The following is a 22,292-nucleotide window of genomic DNA, read 5'->3' on the forward strand; positions in this document are numbered from 1 at the left end:
GTATGTATGTATGTAACGGAATCTTTGAGCTTAATTTTCACTGACTTCTAAAAATCTGATCGACTTGAAATTTTGCATAAAAGTTTTCCATTATCCTTATTAGGATTGCCAGGATTAATATTTTCTTTTTTTTACTGTGGGCAAAAAGTAAGGTGAATTTGGTTGTAAAATGAAAAATCTTTATTTATTCTTGTAAATCAGTTTCTCAGGCTCCCTCCACGAAATAAGTTCTTCATCCCGATTATTTCTTTATCACGGCCGATAACTGCATAGCTTTAGACTCACAGTCGATAAGAAAGGAATTAAATATAACACGAATGTATCGAATCATTTATTCACTGACTGCAATGATAACAATATTTTTCATTCATAATAAAAAAAAAAATAGTTTAAAGAAACTAAAAAACACGCTTTTGTGCTAATCGAACTAAAAAGAAGAAAATAAAAAATAGTTTAAAAAAACTAAAAAACACGCTTTTATTGCTAATCGAACTAAAAAGTAGAAAATAAATTTTAATGACAAAGGGACCTATAATGAAGTAATAGCAAATCGAACGATCAGTCATAGTCAACTTCCTTAGAACAGAATTATAACAAAAATTAAGATACAAATAGAGTAATTCAAATTAGAGTTAAAAGCGTGGGATACATTTTGCTTCACTTTCATAACCCTCTGTACATAGGTAGTTGCCAATAGAATGATTGTAATATTTACTATATCAAGCATCCCACGCTTTTAACTCTAATTTGAATTACTCTATTTGTATCTTAATTTTTGTTACAATTCTGTTCTGAGGTAGTTGACTATGACTGATCGTTCGATTTGCTATTACTTCATTATAGGTCCCTTTGTCATATAATTTATTTTCTACTTTTTAGTTCGATTAGCAATAAAAGCGTGTTTTTTAGTTTTTTTAAACTATTTTTTATTCCAAATAATTGTTAAGAGTCGTGATTTGAATAAAAATAGTGAAAGCTCAAAGAGTCCAAATTTTGAATATAATCTAATTTTTTATTTAAATAACATCTAGGCACAACTTTTGCAAGATCCTTTATACGTCTGAGTGCAATGAAAGGTTAAAACATATATTGTAAATTTCTTAGCAAATATTTTTGTAGAACATTTTAATCCATTAGCTGCAACCTAAAAAGATCATTTTGACCATTACTTCAAAAAGTCCTAAAAAAGCTAATTTAGAAAGTCGTTAGAGGATTAAAATATCGTAGAGAATTATTTTTCGGAAAATTTTTCTAGAGGCCTTCTCAGACAGCACCTCCATGTCTTCAAATGTCTTTTAGACTTTGCCATAAATAACTTATATTTAAGGAGTTGTGAATGGGAAAGCTGGTGGATATTGAGAAACTCAACCGAATTTCGAAATATGAATTTAATACCTAGCGATCAATACAATAGGTAAATGACTGTTGGTTGGGGAAAAATTGATATAGGTACAGGTAATGTCTATGAGCGCTCTGTTCAGGCAATGATGGATGGCTTTTACAAACGCATTTAGTATCTTCTCACTGGGCGCACGAAAGACCATGAGATTGAAATGTAAACCTCATACAGAATCGAGTCTCCTCACTGGATAGACATACTTTCAGAATATTTGTATTAAAAAGTCCGTGCTGGTTGGACTTGCCATAAAATTGTAGTGCAGTGTAATTTAAACGCAAGATTTTTGGACCTTTGCACGTTGGCAACGGCGAATATCGCAGGCGATGGAACGATGAGCTGTATGAGCTTTACGACGACATAGACATAGCGCAGCGTATAAAGATCCACCGGCTACGTTGGCTGGGTCATGTTGTCCGAATGGATACAAACGCTCCGGCTCTGAAAGTATTCGATGCGGTACTAGCTGGTGGTAACAGAGGAAGAGGAAGGCCTCCTTTGAGTTGGAAAGATCAGGGGGAGAAGGACTTGACTTCTCTTGGTGTGTCCAACTGGCGCCGGTTAGCACGAGAAAGAAGCAACTGGCGCGCTTTGTTAAACTCGGCCAAAATCGCGTAAGCGGTTATAGCGCCAATTAAGAAGAAGAAGAAGTGTAATTTAAACTTATGCTGCTTAAAAAGTCTGAAAAAATCTACAACTGTTCAAATTATTTGCAACCAAATAAAGTTAAGCAAAAATAGTGCTAGTAAGACCTTCATACATTCTTGGCTACCTACAAGTATTGCGCGATTGTGGAAAAATTATTACTTTTTATTGTTAGCCATTTCATGAATAAATATTTTCATATAACACCCATTACTACTACTACTTTTATATTTTATACATTATGCATGATTCATATTCTATGTATGTATGTTTGTATGTCGAGCTTACATCTATCATTTAGAAATTATGTAGCACAGCATTGTCTGTGCTTCGCCAACAGCCGGGGATGTCCTTGTTTAGTGCGGCGTTCTGATGTGCTCTGGCAAGGACGATTGCGACATGAATCAATGTTGATTTTAGTTTCTGCCATGGTATTTTTTAAGTCATTTAAAACCATTAGTACACACACGAGTACATATGTATATGTACATAAATATGTATGCATATAAGCTTCACTTTCGCATTTGATAAATTGTCGGTAAATATTTTAATGCCATTTGTGTTTGTGTGTGTGCAATGGCTGCGGTGAAACCAACTGGGTAAACAAAGTTTATTTAGTTTTGAAAATGCTAATTTCAATTAGTCGAAATTTAAATGAAATACATAAATATGTACGTATATATGTATATGCATTTTCTAGCATATTTCACATACAATTCTGCACTTCGCGCATTTGGTTATGCAATTTGCCGCCTTTTTCACTTGTGACATTTAGAATTTAGAATTCTTATTTAAATTTCATGGTTTGTTGATGTTCTATGCGCACAGTCACGTTAATTAATGAGCTCCTAATGCTAAACTTGTTATGCACAGTTAGTCATGCAATCGTAAAATTGTTTGAAAGAGGTTCTAGAACTATTTTTGTTCTAAATGGACATGTAGCCGACATGCATACACAGATATGTATATGAGAGCGGAAAGTGAAATAAACCAACTCTGTTCTGAGTAAGAATTACTTAACTTAAAGCTTAGTGAAAGGTCCACCAAGTTTACTTTATTTTATCATATTTTATTTTATTTTATTTTATTTTATTTAATTTAATTTAATTTAATTTAATTTAATTTTATTTCATTTTATTTTATTTTATTTTATTTTATTTTATTTTATTTTATTTTATTTTATTTTATTTTATTTTATTTTATTTTATTTTATTTTATTTTATTTTATTTTATTTTATTTTATTTTATTTTATTTTATTTTATTTTATTTTATTTTATTTTATTTTATTTTATTTTATTTTATTTTATTTTATTTTATTTTATTTTATTTTATTTTATTTTATTTTATTTTATTTTATTTTATTTTATTTTATTTTATTTTATTTTATTTTATTTTATTTTATTTTATTTTATTTTATTTTATTTTATTTTATTTTATTTTATTTTATTTTATTTTATTTTATTTTATTTTATTTTATTTTATTTTATTTTATTTTATTTTATTTTATTTTATTTTATTTTACTTTATTTTATTTTATTTTATTTTATTTTATTTTATTTTATTTTATTTTATTTTATTTTATTTTATTTTATTTTATTTTATTTTATTTTATTTTATTTTATTTTATTTTATTTTATTTCATTTTATTTTATTTTATTTTATTTTATTTTATTTTATTTTATTTAGTTTTATTTTATTTCATATTATTTTAATATATTTAATTTTATTTTCTTTTATTTCATATTATTTTATTTAATTTTATTTTCTTTTATTTTATTTGGTGAAGTGAATAGTTTCGAGCGTTTTTCGGTAGGTGTCATTAGTGAACTTTGCGTCTCTTTGGATCCAACCTGACCAGCAAATGGTTGCAGTTGGATTTTTTTGTACCAGATTGCCTCACATCCTTCCAAAGAGCAATCATCAATGTAAACTATATACCGTTTGGTCAAATATGTAAATCATTCAAAACCTCTCTGTGTGGGTAAAAAGTATATCAGAAGCAGTCCGACGTAACACAAGTACCTGCTGCAGTAAGAGTAACAATCTTGGTATAAGAAAACAAATGGCTCATTAAAATCGTTATTTGTTTTATATATACTTTTACGTATTTACAAGGTGAAGTCCAAATAAACAAGACTGAGCTAAAATAGAAACAACAGGAGCTTTGTTCTAATAACTTCGAGTTTATTTATTCGAAATAGTTTCATATGGCCTCGACACACTGTTTGCGCGATCTAAAAGCTTTTTCCGAAAGAGTGTTTCAGATCATTGACCGGAATATCTTTCAGGATGTCGGTACAAGCCCTTTGGATGGCCTCTACGGACGCAAAACGTTTTCCTTTCATGACCAAATCCAATTTTCTGAAGAGATAGAAGTCACATGGGGCCATATCTGATGAATACGGTGAGTGGTTGATGGTTAAAATGCGATTTCTAGTCAAAACATCAGTCACAATAGTGGATCTTTGAGATGGTGCATAATCATGCAATAATCACCAGTTTCCTCCTTCGCGGTATTCTGGGTGAATCTGACGAATACGATGCAACAAACGTTGCAAAGCGCCAAGATAGGAAATCGCGCTGACGATTTGGCCCGTTGGCACGATTTCCTTGCGGACAATTTCCTTGGAATCGTAAAAGAAATGAGCATCGACTTGATTGTTGACTTCTCCAAACGCGATTTTTTGGGTTGCTCGTCTGGGGCCTTCCATTCGGCACTCTGGAAGTTCTCGTCTTTTCTCGCCTCTTTAATTAGGTCTTTCGAATGTTGAATTCTGAGCAATTGTGCGGAATGAAACGTGCACAGACTTTTCGTAAGTCCAAATGATCAGTTAAAATTGCGATAAATCGATGTTTTGGAGATATTCAACTCCGATTCCACCATTCATTTCAACGATGATTTCGGTTAATTTTTGACAAATTTACGAACAATTTCGCTGGAGTTTTCGGTGATTACTGATTTTGGGCGGCTCGAATGTTCATTGTTATTTATGTCCGTACAACCATCTCTGAAACGAGTAAACCACTCATGAACTCTGGCACGATATAGACAATCGTCGCCATAAACTTTTTTCATCAATTCAAATGTTTCGATAAACGTTTTACCGATTTTAAAACCACATTTGATGTTAGTTCTTTATTCGAAACTTATTTTTGTACCGATGACACAAACATACTGACAATTTAGATGCAATAGCTTCGCTTCTACTGAACCGAATGTCGCCAAGCTTTCATTGGAAGTCAGGTAAGTATGTAACTTCCAACGCACTAACTCATTAAAAAGATGGTGCCATCAAAAACATTTTTATGAGGCCCGTCTTGTTTATTTTGGACTTCACCTTGTATATATATTTGGAGCTTAAACCCTCTATTTGGTATTTGGCCAAGCTCCTCCTTCAATTTGTTGTGTTCATCTTGATGTTTTTCCACAAGAAAGGATTTAAAATTTTAAGCTGACTCGGAACTGCAGAAAGTTTTTTATGAGGACTTTTCTCATGGCAGAGATGCACTCGGAGGTTTGTCAGGGATCAAGGCTACCTTAATAATCGAGTAGTAATATTATGATTAATAAATTTCTTTATTTATTTTATCATTAAACCCAAGAGTTAACTTCCTCGTTACTAATTAACACTTCGGGCGCAGTCCGCATGATGTACAGATCACTTTTGTTTTAGCGCTGAGAAAGCCACCTTCTCTCAATAAATTATTGACGCTTATATATTTAACTAGAGACGTCTCGTTACTACCTCACGAAAGTGAGGGAATCGGTGACGTTGACAGCGATCTTGAGGTACTGAGACAACTTGGAAGGTGTAATCGGCAAGCAAGGGCACCGTGCCCTATACTGATAAATAAGCGAAACGAACACGTGGATGAACATATTTTAAAAGAGTAGGAAATAAAACTCAATAGAATGGGACAAATAATAAAATTTACACAAGTAATTAACCAATCAGCTGCTTCTTTGATTGTGGCGACCTCTGCCTGGAAAAAAAGTCCTTCTGCTTTCATGGGTCTTTAGGGTAATTAAAAACAGACGGTATATGCATGGAGGTATGGGAACAATAAATTTAATGAACAGCAAGGGAGGCCTTTTGAGTACGACTCGTTGTGTCAATGGTAAGTTTATGATGAAGTTTCCAAATAAATTCAGCATATTCAAGCTTAGGTAGAATGAACGATTTGTACAAAAGTTTCAAAGTATAAATACCTGAGAAGTTAGAACTCTTTCGATGCGGTTGGTGAACTGAAAAATAATTAAATAAGGAAAGGGTACCAAATTACGCCACCCTGGATGACTGGCACTAGTGACTTGTGACTCCAAACCTGTAAAAATACTGCTATCAAGACAGCCATAAAATTCACAATCAGATTTATATTTCAAGGAGCACTGGAAAATGCTCAGCAAGCAATTTCTGCTAGGGTGCTATTGTAGGAATCACCCTCTGAGCCAACATATATCTCTTCGATTACACGGACGAGATCCAAGATCAAATACAACTGCAATTACTGGGCCGATCAGTATATAGACAGGCATTAAGCGATAACCTATTTTTTTAAGAAGGTAACTAGTCCCTCCAGTGAAAAATTTTGTAAATTTCCTAGGTTTTTAAAAAAATAGTCGCCAAGATATTTGGCACGGCTTCTTTGAAGTGCAGGACATTCACAGAGGAGGTGTAGTATGAAATGGCAAAAATGGTAAGGCTTTCTGGAGGTAAATTCATCAATCTTATCGTTTTTGCTGTTTTTTTTTATAGCGTAGATATCAGTTTAGGAGTCTTAAGGAGCAATTTAAGGATAATTGTTCCGAGTATACTCCCGATCCAGTGACTGAGTAACTTTGGCTCAATTGGTGTCTAGGTATTGTAGCAGATTAAAGTCCTACATATCCAGAATCGACCCCGATATATGTACAGCATGTGAAGGTAGCCGAATGAGTTGATGCGTGACTACCACGTTTTTTTTAATAGGGGTCGCCCCTCGGCAGGCAATGGCGAACCTCCGAGTGCATTTCAGCTATGAGAAATCTCCTCATAAAAAGTATTTGCCCTTCGGAGTCGGCTTGAAACTGTAGGCAAATAGGAGGAGGAGTTCGGCCAAACACCCAAAAAGGATGTACGCGCCAATTATATAGGTTAGGTACACCACACCATCCTAACCACATGCTCTCTTAAACACACTCACCTGACACTCCTTCGTTCTGGACCCAACCCGACGAAACAGCACGTTTCCTGCGCCTACCGTTAGATGAGGACGATGACGATCAGTGGCTACGCCGCACTGGCACTACCTAGTGAACTGCTACAACAAAAAAAACAGCAGCCAGCTGTGTAGATGTTAGACAGCGATTGCGTTCTTAAAGTTTCTTTATTGTACTTCACTTTAATTTCCTATTTTTATTAATATTAATTATTGATTAAAATTAAACTAATTATTTAAGTTTCATGTTATATCCAAATATCCTTCGATTTCATGCAAAATTTCTTCTATTTTTTCATTTCAATTTTTAGTCTGAAGAACGCGGTACACCATCACGCCGGAGCAAATCTGAGGGACCGCCAGTTGTGCCCAATGGACGTGCTTATGCCATACCAGAGGAAGTTGATGGAACGGCTAAAAAACAGGTATATTTTTAGGGGCATGTCCATGGGTTAACTAATGTATGCATTGTAAATTCCAAATTGCTTAAGCTAAAAGTATGTTTTTTGTAATTATGTACGTATGTATGTGTATGTTTGTATAATGTGGGATTAGAATAATAAATATTGCAGAACTATTGATTATGCATTAATATGTGTAATATTTTACGAGTACATTATTGTGTGCTGTTCTCTTGTACAGGTATATTCGTACTAAGTGTGTATGCGTGTGTCTTGTGCATTAGTTTATAGCAGAATCATAAAATATTTATGCCACTACAATAAAACCTGAATATTATGAAAAATTAGTATATGGCGAAATAAATCCAAATTCACGCTTGCTTGTATGTGTGTATGTAAGTAATCCCTTTATTGCAATACCACAAGCGATTAGATGTATCTAAGGAAGAACTTGGTTGTGCATAATAACGTGTTTTCCTAAGAAAACTACATACACGTTTACGTGAAGCCTCTACAGCCCTCTCAATGTTTTGGCTTGTTTTTAATCTATTAGTAAAACTGCGAATTCTGCATAATTTGCAGGTACATGAAGTGACTTTTTTTGCTTTCGAAAATATGACTTTCAACTTCATCGCTGATTGCTGGTATATATGGTATGTGCGCATGTGCAAGCAAGCGAGAAATGGCCAAATATTAAAATATCAACCAGCTTATTTCAACCAATCCAAAGCGAATATTTCGAACGGCTATAAATTCGATAGAAAAAATGGAAATTTTTATTAAATGTACCAAGCACACTTCAGATTTTTGCTTTGCCTTGTAACAAAATAGTCCGCTTTACATTGCAATATCTCACACTTATTCAACTAAAAGAAAATATTATATATTCTGTCAAAAAAGTATCGATAATTGTTCAATTAAACGCAAAATAATTGTTTAATCATCAAAATTTATTTTGTGGCCTTCAAAAGAGGCTCCATTCGAAGCAATACACAAATGCCAATGATTAGTCCAGTCATCAAAGCACCTTTTAAGGGGTTACAATGGTTTCGTCGGGTAAAAAAACCTATTTTCAATATGTTATTTTCTATGTTTAAAATTATTATTTATTTAATTCAAACTTTTTTCTACCTTATAGATACATATTTAAAGAATAATTTCTGAAATTTTCAAAAAAAAAAATTGAAACTCCTCCATTGTGACGTCATTTCCCCCTCGAAAAAAGGTGCGTCCGCGTTATCAGCATAACTCCTGACAGGATCGTCAAAAATGAAAAAACAAAAATAAGTGATTTAGTTAGGACTATAAACTCGTGTTTGAACGAAGGAAAGAAAAATAAAGTAAAAATTGGAATTTTGGCAGACATTTTTCCAAAAAAATGAAAATTTCGGTAAAATTTGCTAAACATTTTTTTTTTAATAGTTGTAATTGAAAAAAAAGCAAAATCCTTCGTCCAAGCACGAGTAAATTGTATCTCGAACAACTGTGAAAATTTCATCAAGATCGGTTGAGTAGTTTTTGAGAACATTTGACAACTGACTTTGAAAACACGTGAAAAACGCGTTTAAAGTTTTGAGTAACAATAAAAGTGGCTTGGAGCGCATGCCTTCCAAAGGCTGTATCTCCGAAACTATTATTCGGATCGACTTGAAAATTTAGGATAATATTCTTGAGATGTTGTAGAAATTAATAAGCCGAACGAAAAAAATCGAGTTTTTGAACCTACGAAACCCATGTAACCCCTTAAACCCTTCAACGAATTCTCCTTAATGGTCTCTATCGACTCAAAGCGGCGGCCGCGGAGTGGCAATTTAAGTTTTGGGAAAATGAAAAAGTCTCAGGGGGCTAAATCCGGTGAATACGGCGGTTGTTTGATGATATTTGTCGAGGTTTTGGTCAAAAAAGTGTTCACAATATAAGCCTTGTGAGACGATGCGTTATCATGGTGCAAGATCCATGAGTTTTCTTTCTCCAAATTTGGCCGTTTCCTACGCGCGTTCTCTCCATTCTCTCTCAAATGTCGCATAACTTATAAAAATAACATACAAAAACATCAAATAATATTATTTATATACCATAGAACGATTTGGAATGAATTCCGAGTGCACAACACCATGATAATCAAATACAACGAGTAGCATAACTTTCACTTTTGACCGACTTTGACGTGGTTTTTTAGGTTCGGCTCATGTGGATAGCGCCATTCAACCGCGACCTCTCGGCCCTCTCGGCAAAAGCCTTATACCACTCATAGACCCGTGTTTTTGATAAAGCACACTCTACATACGCTTTCGGCAACATTTTTAACGATTCAGTACACGAAATCCCGTTCAAAATAAAAAATTTAAGACAAATTCTTTGTGCGATATTTTTATCCATAGTGAAAATCGCAGAACACAACTGCGGTTGACTGATAAAATTAAATGCCAAAAACAAGCTCGTTGACAGATTACGCTCAAACTCTCCGACACTATAGAAAACAGTTGGACCAACATTTCAGTAAAAACAATTTAGACATACATGTACATATGTGTAACGCGCGCTTTTTAAATGAACAATTCCCAATGTTTTTTTGACAGAATGTACTTAGAATTTTCGAAAAGCTTCTTAAACTTCTTTTCGGAACTCATTTTGAAACATTTATTAAAATGCATATTAATTCATATGATACGAATATTTGATTTGTTTTGAAATACTGAATGTCCGCTTTTTATGTCTTTAAAAGCCTTTTCCATATTTAATCTACCAGTTTTTTCGTCACTTGTAGTGTAAGCTGCATTTACTCAAAAATTTTTAATGGCAAATTTTTTTTATACATTAACATTGTATTTAGTTAATTGAGTTAGCTTTGAGCTTTAAAAAGCTATCATCGAAATTTCAGCCCTTTGGAGGCTGAAGTGTTGAGTTTGAGTTCTTTGCATCCTGAATATTCAAGGATGTCGGCCATATGTAGTTTCCATTGGATAGTTACGTCATTCCAGAACCTTTCAAATCAATATATCTCTGCTCTTTTTTATTGTTATGAGAAACATTTTATTGCAGAAATACACCCGGTTTTCCATTAACTCGAAAACTTTCCTCTATATTTTTTTCATGTTTTAAGAAAAGGCTTCGAACTCACATTTTGCGTTATATGAAAACTCTTCAGAACGTCCAGTTTTGGTCTGTCCGTGCGTTTTCTAAATTTATCATCCAAATTTGTACATCTGTCTGCTTGAAAAATATCAAAGATGACATAGGTACTCTTCAGGAATTATTTACTACTGACATCTAGGCCACTTTTGAAAGGCCCTTTATTTCCTGGATGGAAAGAACATTAGTTTTGAAATACATTCTAAGAGCTGTTCCGTGTTTTTTTTTTAATCCCATTTTTAACTTCAAATTTGTTTACAATTAAAGTGGCCTTGCAGTGATCGAAAGCCCAAATAATGCACAAAGTACAACTCGCAGTAAAATACAAATATACCACCATAAGATTAGAAAATTGTAAATATTTTTCTTGGAGTTTGTTTCAGTTTTTTAAGCCTCATATATTCATATTATTGTATGCACATCAATTGATCAGTTTTTGAGTATCAAGTTTAGCCTTTGCATAAGGTCGTCGGTCTGATTGAAATAAGCTGTTTATTCTATTTGATTCACACATATCTAACATCACAACAGAGCGATTCCATGTATGGTGACCTAAATATAATATTTTGAACATTGTCGCCAATTATTCTAAAAAATGGTTTGCTTGTGGCGAGGTATGCATAAGAATATTAATAAAAATAATTTTAAAAAATTTTAATAATTTTGAGATTTACTCAATATAGATAGAAACATAGATAATAAAAATAATTTTAAAAAATTTTAATAATTTTGAGATTTACTCAATATAGATAGAAACATGTAGATATTTTTGAAGTGAAATTTTACAGGTTTTTTTTAAATTAAGAAAATACAAATTTCCCAAACATCCTTTTTTCACTTTTCGTAAAAAAATATTATTTTGAATTAGAAAATGTTTGAGGTGAAATGTTTCATAATTTCTAAAACAAAATTTCAAAAAAATTCTCTTTTTTATGATTTTTTGAAAATTAATTTTTTATATAATTTTTAAGTAAAAAATATTTGAAGGAACATTAAAAAAAAAATTTAGTGTTTTTAACAAAAAAAAATTAGTTCACGTTAAAAAAATAGTTTATAATCTTCACACTCTCTTTTTCAAACATTTTCCTGAACCTTTTATGAAAAAATATGATTTTTAAATAAAAAATATTTGAAGAAAAATTTACATAATTTGTTAAAATAAATTTGAAAAAAAGGAAAAAAAAAATTATTTTTGTTCTCATATATATTTATAAAAAAAATTACAAAAAATATGTTTTTTTATAGGATTAATATTTGATTAATATGACATATTTGAGGAAAATTTATTAAAAAACTATTACACAAAACAATTTTTGTTATATTTTTTGAAAAAAAATGAAAATTGTTTGATGTATTTTTTTGAATAAAAAAATTAGTTGGGGTTTGTTATCTTCAGCATTTTTTATCAACCATTTTTCTGAATCTTTCTTGAAAAATATGATTTTTAAATAAAAAATATTTGAGAAAATTTGTAAATACTTTTTTTGCTTAACAAAAAAAATTAGTTGACGTTAAAAAAATAGTTTTTAATCCTCACATTTTTTTATCCTTTCCTGAACCTTTCATGATAAAATATAATTTTTAAATAAAAATTATTTCAGAAAAAATTTACATGATTTGTTAAAAATTATTTTGAAAAAAAAAAAAATTAAAAAGAAAACTTTTTTTGTTTCATATGAAAAATTTTGTTTGTAAATTTTTTTTATTCTCATATATTTTTATAAAAAAAAAATATTGCAAAAAATATGTTTTTTTATAGGATTAATATTTGATTAATATGACATATTTGAGGAAAATTTATTAAAAAATTATTAAACCAAAAAATTATTGTTATATTTTTTGAAAAAAATGAAAGTTGTTTGTTTTTTTTTTTTTAATAAAAGAATTAGTTGGGGGTTGTTATCTCCAGCATTTTTTATCAACCTTTTTTCTGAATCTTTCTTGAAAAATATGATTTTTAAATAAAAAATATTTGGGGAAAAATTTACATAATATGTTAAAATTAAAAAAAAAAGTTGTTTTGTTTTACACATTTTTATGAAAAAAAACAATTTCTCTTTGTTTTACATTTTTCTGATATGATCTTGGTTGGTTGGTTGGTTGGTTTAAAGGTGACCCCGCATCGGAGTGCCACATAGACCGCAAGTTGGGTCCGTTGTGTTGCCCTAGAGCTCATTATTTTAAATGATTTCCCCACCTAACCGAGATTTTTATTGTAGATTTTGGTCAAAGATATTAATTCGTTTCGAAAATTTGATGAGAGATTCGATTTTCAGGTCCGAGAGTACTGAAAGATTGTCAATTGTTGGAGAGCCTAGAAGAGCGAGTCGACTTCTGGCTAGACCCGGACAACTGCACAGCAAATGTCTGCTCGATACTTCCTCATCTTCGTCCTCGCAGTATCTGCACAGGTCGTGTTGAGAAACCCCGAGCCGACGTGCGTGAATGCCCAAAAGGCAGTGGCCGGTGATAAGAGATGTTATATGCCTTAGTTCGTGTTTCGAAAGACTTATAAGGGTTTTTGTCTGTTTCAGATTGTAGGATGGCCAGATTTGTCTGGTCGTAACGCAAGTAGTTTCCACTCGCCACCTCCGATCAGCAATGCTGTGAAATTCTCGATCGATGAGCATTTTACATGTTGAGAGCGGAATGTGGATTGTGGGTAAGTTACTAACATATGATTGCGCAGCTCCAGCTCTTGCGAGCTCATCAGCTTTGCAGTTACCTTCGAATCCACTGTGACCCGGTATCCAGATAACTTGGACAGAATTCTGAACACTTATCTCGTTAAGAGATAAGAGACAGGATCGAACCACATCTGAGTGGGTATAAGAGGAGCTGAGTGCTCGAACGGCCGCTTGACTGTCGGTGAAAAAGTGGATATCCTCTAGTGATATTCTATTTTCTAAGAGAGTTTTCGCAGCATACCAGATAGCGCATACTTCCGCTTGGAATACGCTACAGTAGTCGGGTAATCTAAATGATAGATTGATGTGAGGGGAATTGGAAAAGATTCCAAATCCCACTTTGCCGTCTTGTTTTGAACCATCTGTATATATAGTCAGAGGGCCATCGATTTCGGTAAGATTTGTCTTCCATTCTTCCCTAGTTGGGAGTGAACAGGAGAATAGCAAGGGTGGTGATGGAAGACTTACATGATAGTCTATGTCGGAAGAGATAACAGTGTTCCTGTTCAGTATGGCCGAATGGCCAAGATACTTATTCCATTTCGATATAGCATTCATGCGTGTCGCTGCTTTCGCTGCAATCGCTTTGCCAGCCAGATCGATAGGGAACAAGTGAAGCAACGTGTTTAGAGCCTTAGTAGGTGTTGTACTTAAGCATCCTGTTATCAGAAGGCAGGCTGTTCTTTGAACTCGATCAATTGTGGCTACTCTACACCGTTTTTCGAGTGCTGTCCACCATACAACCACACCGTAGAAGAGTATCGGTTTGATGATCGAGGTATATATCCAATAAATGATCCGAGGTGAAAAGCCCCAGGTTTTGCCTATAGCTTTCTTACAAGTATAGAGAGCTATGAAAGCTTTTTTACATCTGTTTTCGATGTTCAATTTCCAACTCAACTTCCTATCTAGAATAACTCCTAGATATTTAGCTGAATCAGATAGAAGTAATGATTCCCCTTTTAAAGTTATTGTTTGCAGTGGAGGAGATTGTTGTTTCCTATTGAAGAGAACAAGATCTGTCTTTGCTGGATTCGCATTTAGTCCGCATTCGGTGCACCATTTTGACAGAATATTGATTGAGCGTTGCATGAGCTCAGTGAGGGTATTCAGGTGTTTGCCTGACACGCAGAGAGCAATGTCATCTGCATAGGCTACAACCTTGCAGCCTGCTTTTTCGAGATTTCGAAGCAAACTGTTTACAGCGAGATTCCAGAGAAGGGGTGAAAGTACTCCGCCTTGAGGAGTGCCTTTGACGGCGTACATTCTCATGCGGCTTACCCCATGCTCTGAAGTGAGTATTCTATTTTGGAGCATTTGTTCGATCATCTTTCGGATGGAGTAATTGATACCCAATTTGGCAATTTCAGACAAAATAGCGTTGGGTTCAATATTATTAAAAGCACCTTCTATGTCCATAAATGCGACAAGAGAGTACTCTTTATTGTGAAGGGAAGTTTCCACTGTTTGCACCAGTGAATGAAGTGCCGTTTCAGTCGATTTCCCTTTAGTGTAGGCATGTTGTGCCTCAGAGATCAACTTAGTATCAAGTTGGGTTTTGATTTGCTCATCTAAGACTTTTTCAAAAGCCTTTAAGCAAAAAGAGGTTAGGCTAATGGGCCTGAAGTCGTTTGGTTTGCAGTGTGAAGGCTTTCCCGTTTTCGGAATGAATACTACCTTCGATTTCTTCCAAATTGTCGGAAGGTAAGAGAGATTTAAACACTTGTTAAAGATCCTTGTTAACCAAGGCAGTAGAATTTCCAGTCCTTCTTGAAGTTCTGCTGGAATGATGTTGTCAGGACCTGGTGATTTAAATTTTTTAAAGCTTAGTATTGCTGTGGAGATGCTATTAGAGCTGATTAGATCTGATCTATTCCCATAATTACTCTGAAGAGTGCTGGGAAGTGCAGGTAAGTTGGCAACACAGCCTGGAAAGTGAGATTCTAGAAGTATTCTAAGAGTGTGGTCAGTTGAAGTAGTCCAAGTTCCATCTTGAGTCATGATAAAACTGGGAGAGACTGGGTTTGATGCAAGAATCTTGCGTAGTCTGCTTACTTCTGAAGTGTTCTCTAATTCTTGAGTGTATGATCGCCAGGATGTGCGTTTTGCACTTCTGACAGCTTTCTTAAAGTCTTTGAGACTTTGTCGATATTCTTCCCATTCGTCTGTTATTTTAGATTGGTTAAAGAGTTTCCGAGTTCGATTGCGAAGTTCTGAGATTTCTGGAGTCCACCAAAAAGGTTTATGCTTACCTCCTGTTTTTGTCAGGGGGCAAGATTGTCGTGCTGCGCTTTGACACGTCTTCGTTATCATGTTGACAGCGTTTTCGATATCGTTTTTATTTGCCATTTCAAACTGCCTGATATCAGGAAGTCCATTGGCAAGATGTTCTTTATATTTGATCCAATTCATACGTTTTTTGTTAAGGTACTTCATGGGTTTTGCCGTTTCGGCTTTTAAAGTGAATGTTATATATTGGTGGTCGGAAAAAGAGTGCTGTTTATCAACGCTCCAGTCCTGCACCAGTTGTGTACATGATTCGCTAGCAAGAGTAATGTCGAGTACCTCTCTTCTAGACGAGTTAAGAAACGTAGGGACATCACCTCTATTACATATATCAAGCTTATTCGCTAGAATATAATCAAAAAGTTGCTCACCTCGTGTGTTGTTGTTTGTACTGCCCCAAACAGTATTATGTGCATTAGCGTCTGCTCCAATAATGACGCGTTTCTGGATCAGATGCGCCGTATTGACGAGCCTCCTCACTGCTTCAGGAGGAGGCGTCTCCGCTGCGTCGTAAGGCATGTAAGCCGACACAATCCAAATCGGGCCGTGGACTGCTTCAACCTCAATGGCAGTGGTGTCAGCATTGCTAAAGGGAAGAAGAAAAGCATTAATATGTTTTCGAATGAGAATACAAGAGCGCGATCTAACGTTAGCCTCACCTTGAAACAAGGTGTAGTGCGTGTCTTTCAGGCCGCATATCTTGTTGTTTGATATCCAAGGTTCTTGGATGAGAATGATGTCTTCTCTGAGGTCAGAGAGACGAAGAATGAGGGCTGCCGAGGCAGCCTTAGAGTGGTGCAGGTTAATCTGCAGCACTTTTAGACGGACATTCAACGACTGTGGCGTTCGCGTCATCACCGCTATCTAAAAGACTATCCTCGTCCTCGAGTTGAATGTTAAATAAGTTTCCCACAAGCTCGCTGTTTGATTCCGAGTCGGACTCAATCGTCGAAGCTTGTGAGAGAGGCTTATCGACATCCATCTTGGGGGCCGCCGTACTCTCTTCGCTGGGTGCGAGGAGGTTTTTCGGCTGATAGGTCCAGATGGTAGCTGTAGTGAACCCGAATGCCACAATCCCCTTACGGTCGTCCAGTGCTTTAACGCTTTCCTGGTCCAGGAGCAGCGTGACATGTCTGGAGTTTCCTGAAGGAATCTTGAAAATAATATATTTGCGGAAAAATATATTTGCGGAAATATGTTACGTTATTAAATAATTAAAAAAAAAAAACAATTTTTTGTGGCATTTTTTTGAGCAATTTTTTGTTTTCTTATATTTAAAAAACAAAAAAAATTTTTTTTTGTCATATTATTTTTTGTTAGATTACTTTTCATTAAGGGGGGCCTCTTATCAGTCGGCTTCAAGAAATCGATTTTTTTTACTGCAATCGAGAGATATATTATAGGAGAATATGTCCTCAAAACTTTATAGCGGAATTAATTCATTGATTTCGGAGTTACAGGCCTGTTTACCGTCCCTCGTATGAGTATACTGTCTACCTTCTGAAAACTTTGAAACACGTTTTCTCAAAACCATGTTTTTTGTTTCAAACCGACAATCTGTATAAAGATAGTGAAAATGCGCAACTAATTAACTAACATACTACAAAAAAAAAATATTTTTTTAATGTTATTTAACACTTTTTTGAGAAAAAAAGGGGAAAAAGCACTTTTCTTCAATACTTAATTGTGTGTTCACTTTTTCATACTTTTATACAAGCGTAGTCTATTATATGCGGGAAAACCTTCTGGACAAGACAATATTTTTCTTTGTGTTTCAGGTGAAAACTAAGACCGCAATTTTACACGCCGTTTTACTAGCGCGCAACGAGAAGCTGTGCGAGATCCCTCATATGTCCGCCATTTTGTTTTTTATTTATGTTAAAAAATTGTTTATTACTCATGCCTTCAAATAATTGCAAAATCGCTTTTTTCGCCTCGAAAAAAAATTGAGAAAAAACATCTTTTTTTGAAGCCACTGATAAGAAGCCCCCCTTAACGCTGTTAGAGTGTGGGACTTATTATTTATTTTTTTTTTATTATCATGAAAAAAAGTATTAGAGGAAACATGTTACGTAATTTTTTAAAAAATTCACAAGGAAATATTCTTTTGTTATATTTTTTTGAAAAAAAAAATGTGTTACTTTATTTTTCAATAACGCTGTTAGAGTGTGGAACTCATAACCCGATACGGTGAAGATTGGACTTAACTTAAAAGACTGGACTTTAAAAAATGTTTGATTGCATTAAAATAGGGCATTACATTTTTCTCTTTATTCTCTAATATGTAACTACTTTTTTGTTTTGCTCAATCTGCCTTTTCTTTTCCTACTATCAAATCCAGATGTAATGGGTTTTTCAGTAAGAGCGCTTCAACTTTTGAACTTTTTTGAATAAAACACAAACGATTTGAATTTTTTAACTAATTTTTTTTTATTATCGAGTTTGAACATATACATTTAAGTATGAAATTTGATTTCTTTTGCATGACCACCGCGTGCACGTTTTACGAAGTCCAATCGTTGAACCCAATTTTCGACCACTCTTTTGCATAAATCGGCCGAAATTCCAGCAATTTCGCGTTCAATATCGGCTCTGAGCTCACAAATCGTCGCCGGCTTGTTACTGTAGACCAATGACTTGACATAACCCCAAATTGGGACGGCTTGTTAAATGGACCGTAAAATGGCCGTAATGCTCTTAAAATAGAAGCAACAGAACGATTATTTTCATAAAAAATTTGCACGATTTGCAATCGTTGCTCAAGTGTGTAGCGTTCCATGATGAAATGTATACTAATGAAGTTTACAAATGACAAGCGAAAAATAAAAAATATTGCGTCGTTCGCCCTCCCTATCGGAAAAAAGTTGAAGTTGGATTGATTTGTTAATGAATAGGAGTAAAAATTTCGATTTAGAAACTTCATGTTAAAATCATTCTAGTTGTAAAATATATAATAACGTTGAGGTACTATTAAAAGCCATACGTTTTGCTTTGTACTACAGATGTAAGTAAAATTAAATAAAATAACAAAAACTTGAGTTCTATTTTTTTGAAAAAAGAAGTTTTTTTGTTATATTCATTTTGAAAAAATTAAAAAAATGCACCCTTCAGATTTATTTACCAATGGCGGAAGCTTTGCTCTTTGTAAGTTTCATGATGTGATTCCTATAAATTTTCAATGTATATTTACTATAAATGCGTACAAGCGAATCAGCCACTCTAGCAAAGCGCTTGAGTCATGACAAATCTTAGCGGGTGCTTTATTCAAAATTATTTGAATCATTTGACATGGAATCGCTCTTCATTAGATATAAAAAAAACTGAAAATAGAATATATGTATGTAACAAATGAGGTTACACTTTGCATACACTTATTTAAAACAATGCATAACTTACATTTATAATATATATTAATCCTTAAAAACGTGGCTGCAGTAGCATGTCCATTTGCCAGGCATGTGAGTGAAAAATTATTAAGAAGCAAAAAGTTTGTAAACTGTTAACAAATATTTCAATTATCTTAATTCAGGCTGTATAGTTTTAATTGTGCCAGTTATTAGGCTAGTTTTTGTTATTGTTATTGCATTAAATGTGCCTTTCATTGTATGAGTGGTTCAACTAAATTATTATTACATTTGTTTTTGTTTGTAAAAACAAAAGGAAACTAATTTCAGTGAATAGTAAAGCAAATGCGTATGACTAGCAATTCATATGGAACTAAGAATAATTGGGAATGCAGTTAGGCTGCTATTACTGTGAAGGCCACAAGCGTTTTGCATGTTTCATTATTTTGCGTGTATTCAATTGTAAATATATTCATAATTAAAAAATGTACGTATAAATCATGTTTTTCATTTAATTTGATGGTATGCATTTTTTCGTAAAAACCAAAGTTGATTGTTTTGTAAATGAATTGAGTTTAGTTTGAATATAAAATAGTTAAAATTAATATTACGGATAATTGTCCACTCGACTGACTCGCTTGATTAACGTGTGCCGATATTATTCTATATATTCACGACTGGTCCAGCAGACTTTACCCTTTTCCAGCTACCTAAAATTTACTTTTTTTTTACTTCAATGCAATTATATTCATAATTCAACTATTTTTTTAAGAGTGTTTTGCAAATTTTGTTCATATTCAAGAAATCCCTCAATGCTCTTTCTCATGCGAGCCAGTATTGGCAGTACTGCCTATCTCATGAAGGTGACGTGGCCGTAAAGTAGACTACTATAAAACGGCGGTCGCCATAGCCGAATGGGTTGGTGCGTGACTATCATTCGGAATTCACAGAGAAAACGTAGGTTCGAATCTTGGTGAAACATCAAAATGAAGAAATAGGTTTTCTAATAGCGATCACCCCTCGGCAGGCAAGTGCAAACCTCCGGGTCTATTTTTGTCATGAAAAGCTCCTCATAAAAAAATATCTGCCGTTCGGAGTCGTCTTGAAACTGTAGGTACCTCCATTTGTGGAACAACATCAAGACGCACACCACAAATAAGAGGAGGAGCTCGGCCAAACACCCAAAAAAGGGGGTACGGGTCAATTATACGTATAATAAATTTTCAAGTCAGATGTTTTATTGATTTTCTTGTAAAGATCGGAAACCTGGTTCATAAACAATTGGATTGTAAATAAAATTCAAAGTTATCTTAACAGTTGTTTGCGCAGGATATTAAAGATCTGGTGGCTCAACACTAAAAGAAAAGACGAAATTCAACCGATATCAAATTTGATACAGCTGAGGAAAAGGAGATGGACTGAGTGCACGCTTTGCAAGAACGCAAATGAAATCTGTCGTCCAGCCATGGACTTGAACCCGCAAGGTGCTAGTAAGTTTGCTCGTCCAAAAATATTGGGGTGGAGAACGGTTCAGTATGAAGTCGAAGCATCAGAGGAAACTTAAGACGAAATTAAGCTTCCTGAAAGAAACAGAACCAGATGGAGGTGGTTTATTGAGACCCTGTACTCCGATGGGACAAACAGGAACCGTTGATGGTAATATAAAAAGTGGGCGAAGCTTTTATCCAATCTCAAAATTAAATATGTTTATTAGATGTGTGGTAGAGCTTCTCCTCCAATTTGAGGTGTGCGTCTTAATATTATTCCACAAATGTGGGAGGCATACAGTTTCACGCCTTTTTCGAATGGTAGATGAATTTTTATGAGGATACTATACACCCTGAGATTTTACAATCCGTGCTAGCAGGCCATATGACCAATAGTTCCTGTTAATACTGTCTTTAGATGAGGTTTATTTGTTTTTGAGTGTTTCAAATGTCACATTAAAGTATTAGAGAATTTTTTTCGGTACATTATTGATTTTTTTGAAAAATCAAACATTGTTTCAGCTGGCTTCGCAGTAGCGCATTCTGATAATCCGGCTTTCAAAGATCTTGTGACGGTTTCTGGGCTATCTCACGAATCGTTTACCCGATATTCTCCGTAAGAGCCTCTATTGTTAGTGGATTATTCACATAACATCGGTAATTCATGGCAACCCACAAAACAAATCTAATTGTACTGCTGAAACCAAATACCGACCAAATTTCCAAATCTTCCGGCCACAAAAGTTCATCTTCTTCTTCTTAATTGGCGCGATAACCGCTTATGCAATTTTGGCCGAGCTCAACAAAGCGCGCCAGGAAGTCAAGTCCTTCTCCACCTGATCTTTCCAACGCAAAGGAGGCCTTCCTCTTCCTCTGCTACCACCAGCTGGTGCCACATCGAATACTTTCAGAACCGGAGCGTTTGTATCCATTTGGCTAACATGACCCAGCCAGCGGAGCCGCTGGATCTTCATTTGCTGCGCTATGTCTATGTCGTCGTAAAGCGCACACAGCTCATCGTTCCATGGCCTGTGACATTCACCGCTGCCAACGTGTAAATGTCCAAATATCTTCCGCAGAATCTTTCTCTCGAACACTGCAAGCGTCGCTTCATCGGATGTTGTCATCGTGCACGCTTCTGCGCCATAGGATAGGACGGGCTTGATGAGAGTCTTGTAGAGTGTTAGTTTTGTTTGTCCAGAGAGCACTTTACTACTCAATTGCCTACTTAGTCCAAAGCTGCACTTGTTGGCAAGAGAGATTCTACGTTGGATTTCAAGGCTGACATTGTTATCGGTGTTAATGCTGGTTCCTAAATAGACGAAGTCTTTTACAACCTCGAAATTATAACTGTCTACAGTGACGTGGGTGCCGATACGCGAGTGCGCCGACTGTTTGTTTGAAGACAGGAGGTACTTCGTTTTGTCCTCGTTCACCACCAGACCCATTCGCTTTGCCTCTTTATCCAGTTTGGAGAAGGCAGAACTAACAGCGCGGTTGTTAAGGCCAATGATGTCAACATCATCGGCCTTCGCCAACAATTGTACGCTCTTATAAAAAATTGTGCTTGAGCGATTAAGTTCTGCAGCTCGTATGATCCTCTTCAACATCAGGTTAAAGAAGTCACACGACCTCGGGTTCCTCTGTTTGAAACCTCGTTTGGTATCAAACGGCTCGGAGAGGTCCTTCCCAATTCTGACGGCGCTGCTGGTAT

The 22,292-nt window shown here is 34.6% G+C and overlaps 1 protein-coding gene across 1 annotated transcript in view; it reads left to right on the forward strand.

Moving 5' to 3' along the window:
• The window catches only part of LOC129252400 (proteoglycan 4), a 156,712-nt gene that overhangs the window by 71,619 nt on the left and 62,801 nt on the right, over positions 1-22,292 (forward strand). The window contains exon 4 of the mRNA XM_054890928.1: positions 7,553-7,666. Coding sequence (XP_054746903.1) covers positions 7,553-7,666 — 114 coding nt within the window. The remainder of the gene's footprint in view (positions 1-7,552; positions 7,667-22,292) is intronic.

The sequence above is a fragment of the Anastrepha obliqua genome, chromosome 1 (assembly GCF_027943255.1).
Source record: "Anastrepha obliqua isolate idAnaObli1 chromosome 1, idAnaObli1_1.0, whole genome shotgun sequence".
NCBI lineage: Eukaryota > Metazoa > Arthropoda > Insecta > Diptera > Tephritidae > Anastrepha > Anastrepha obliqua.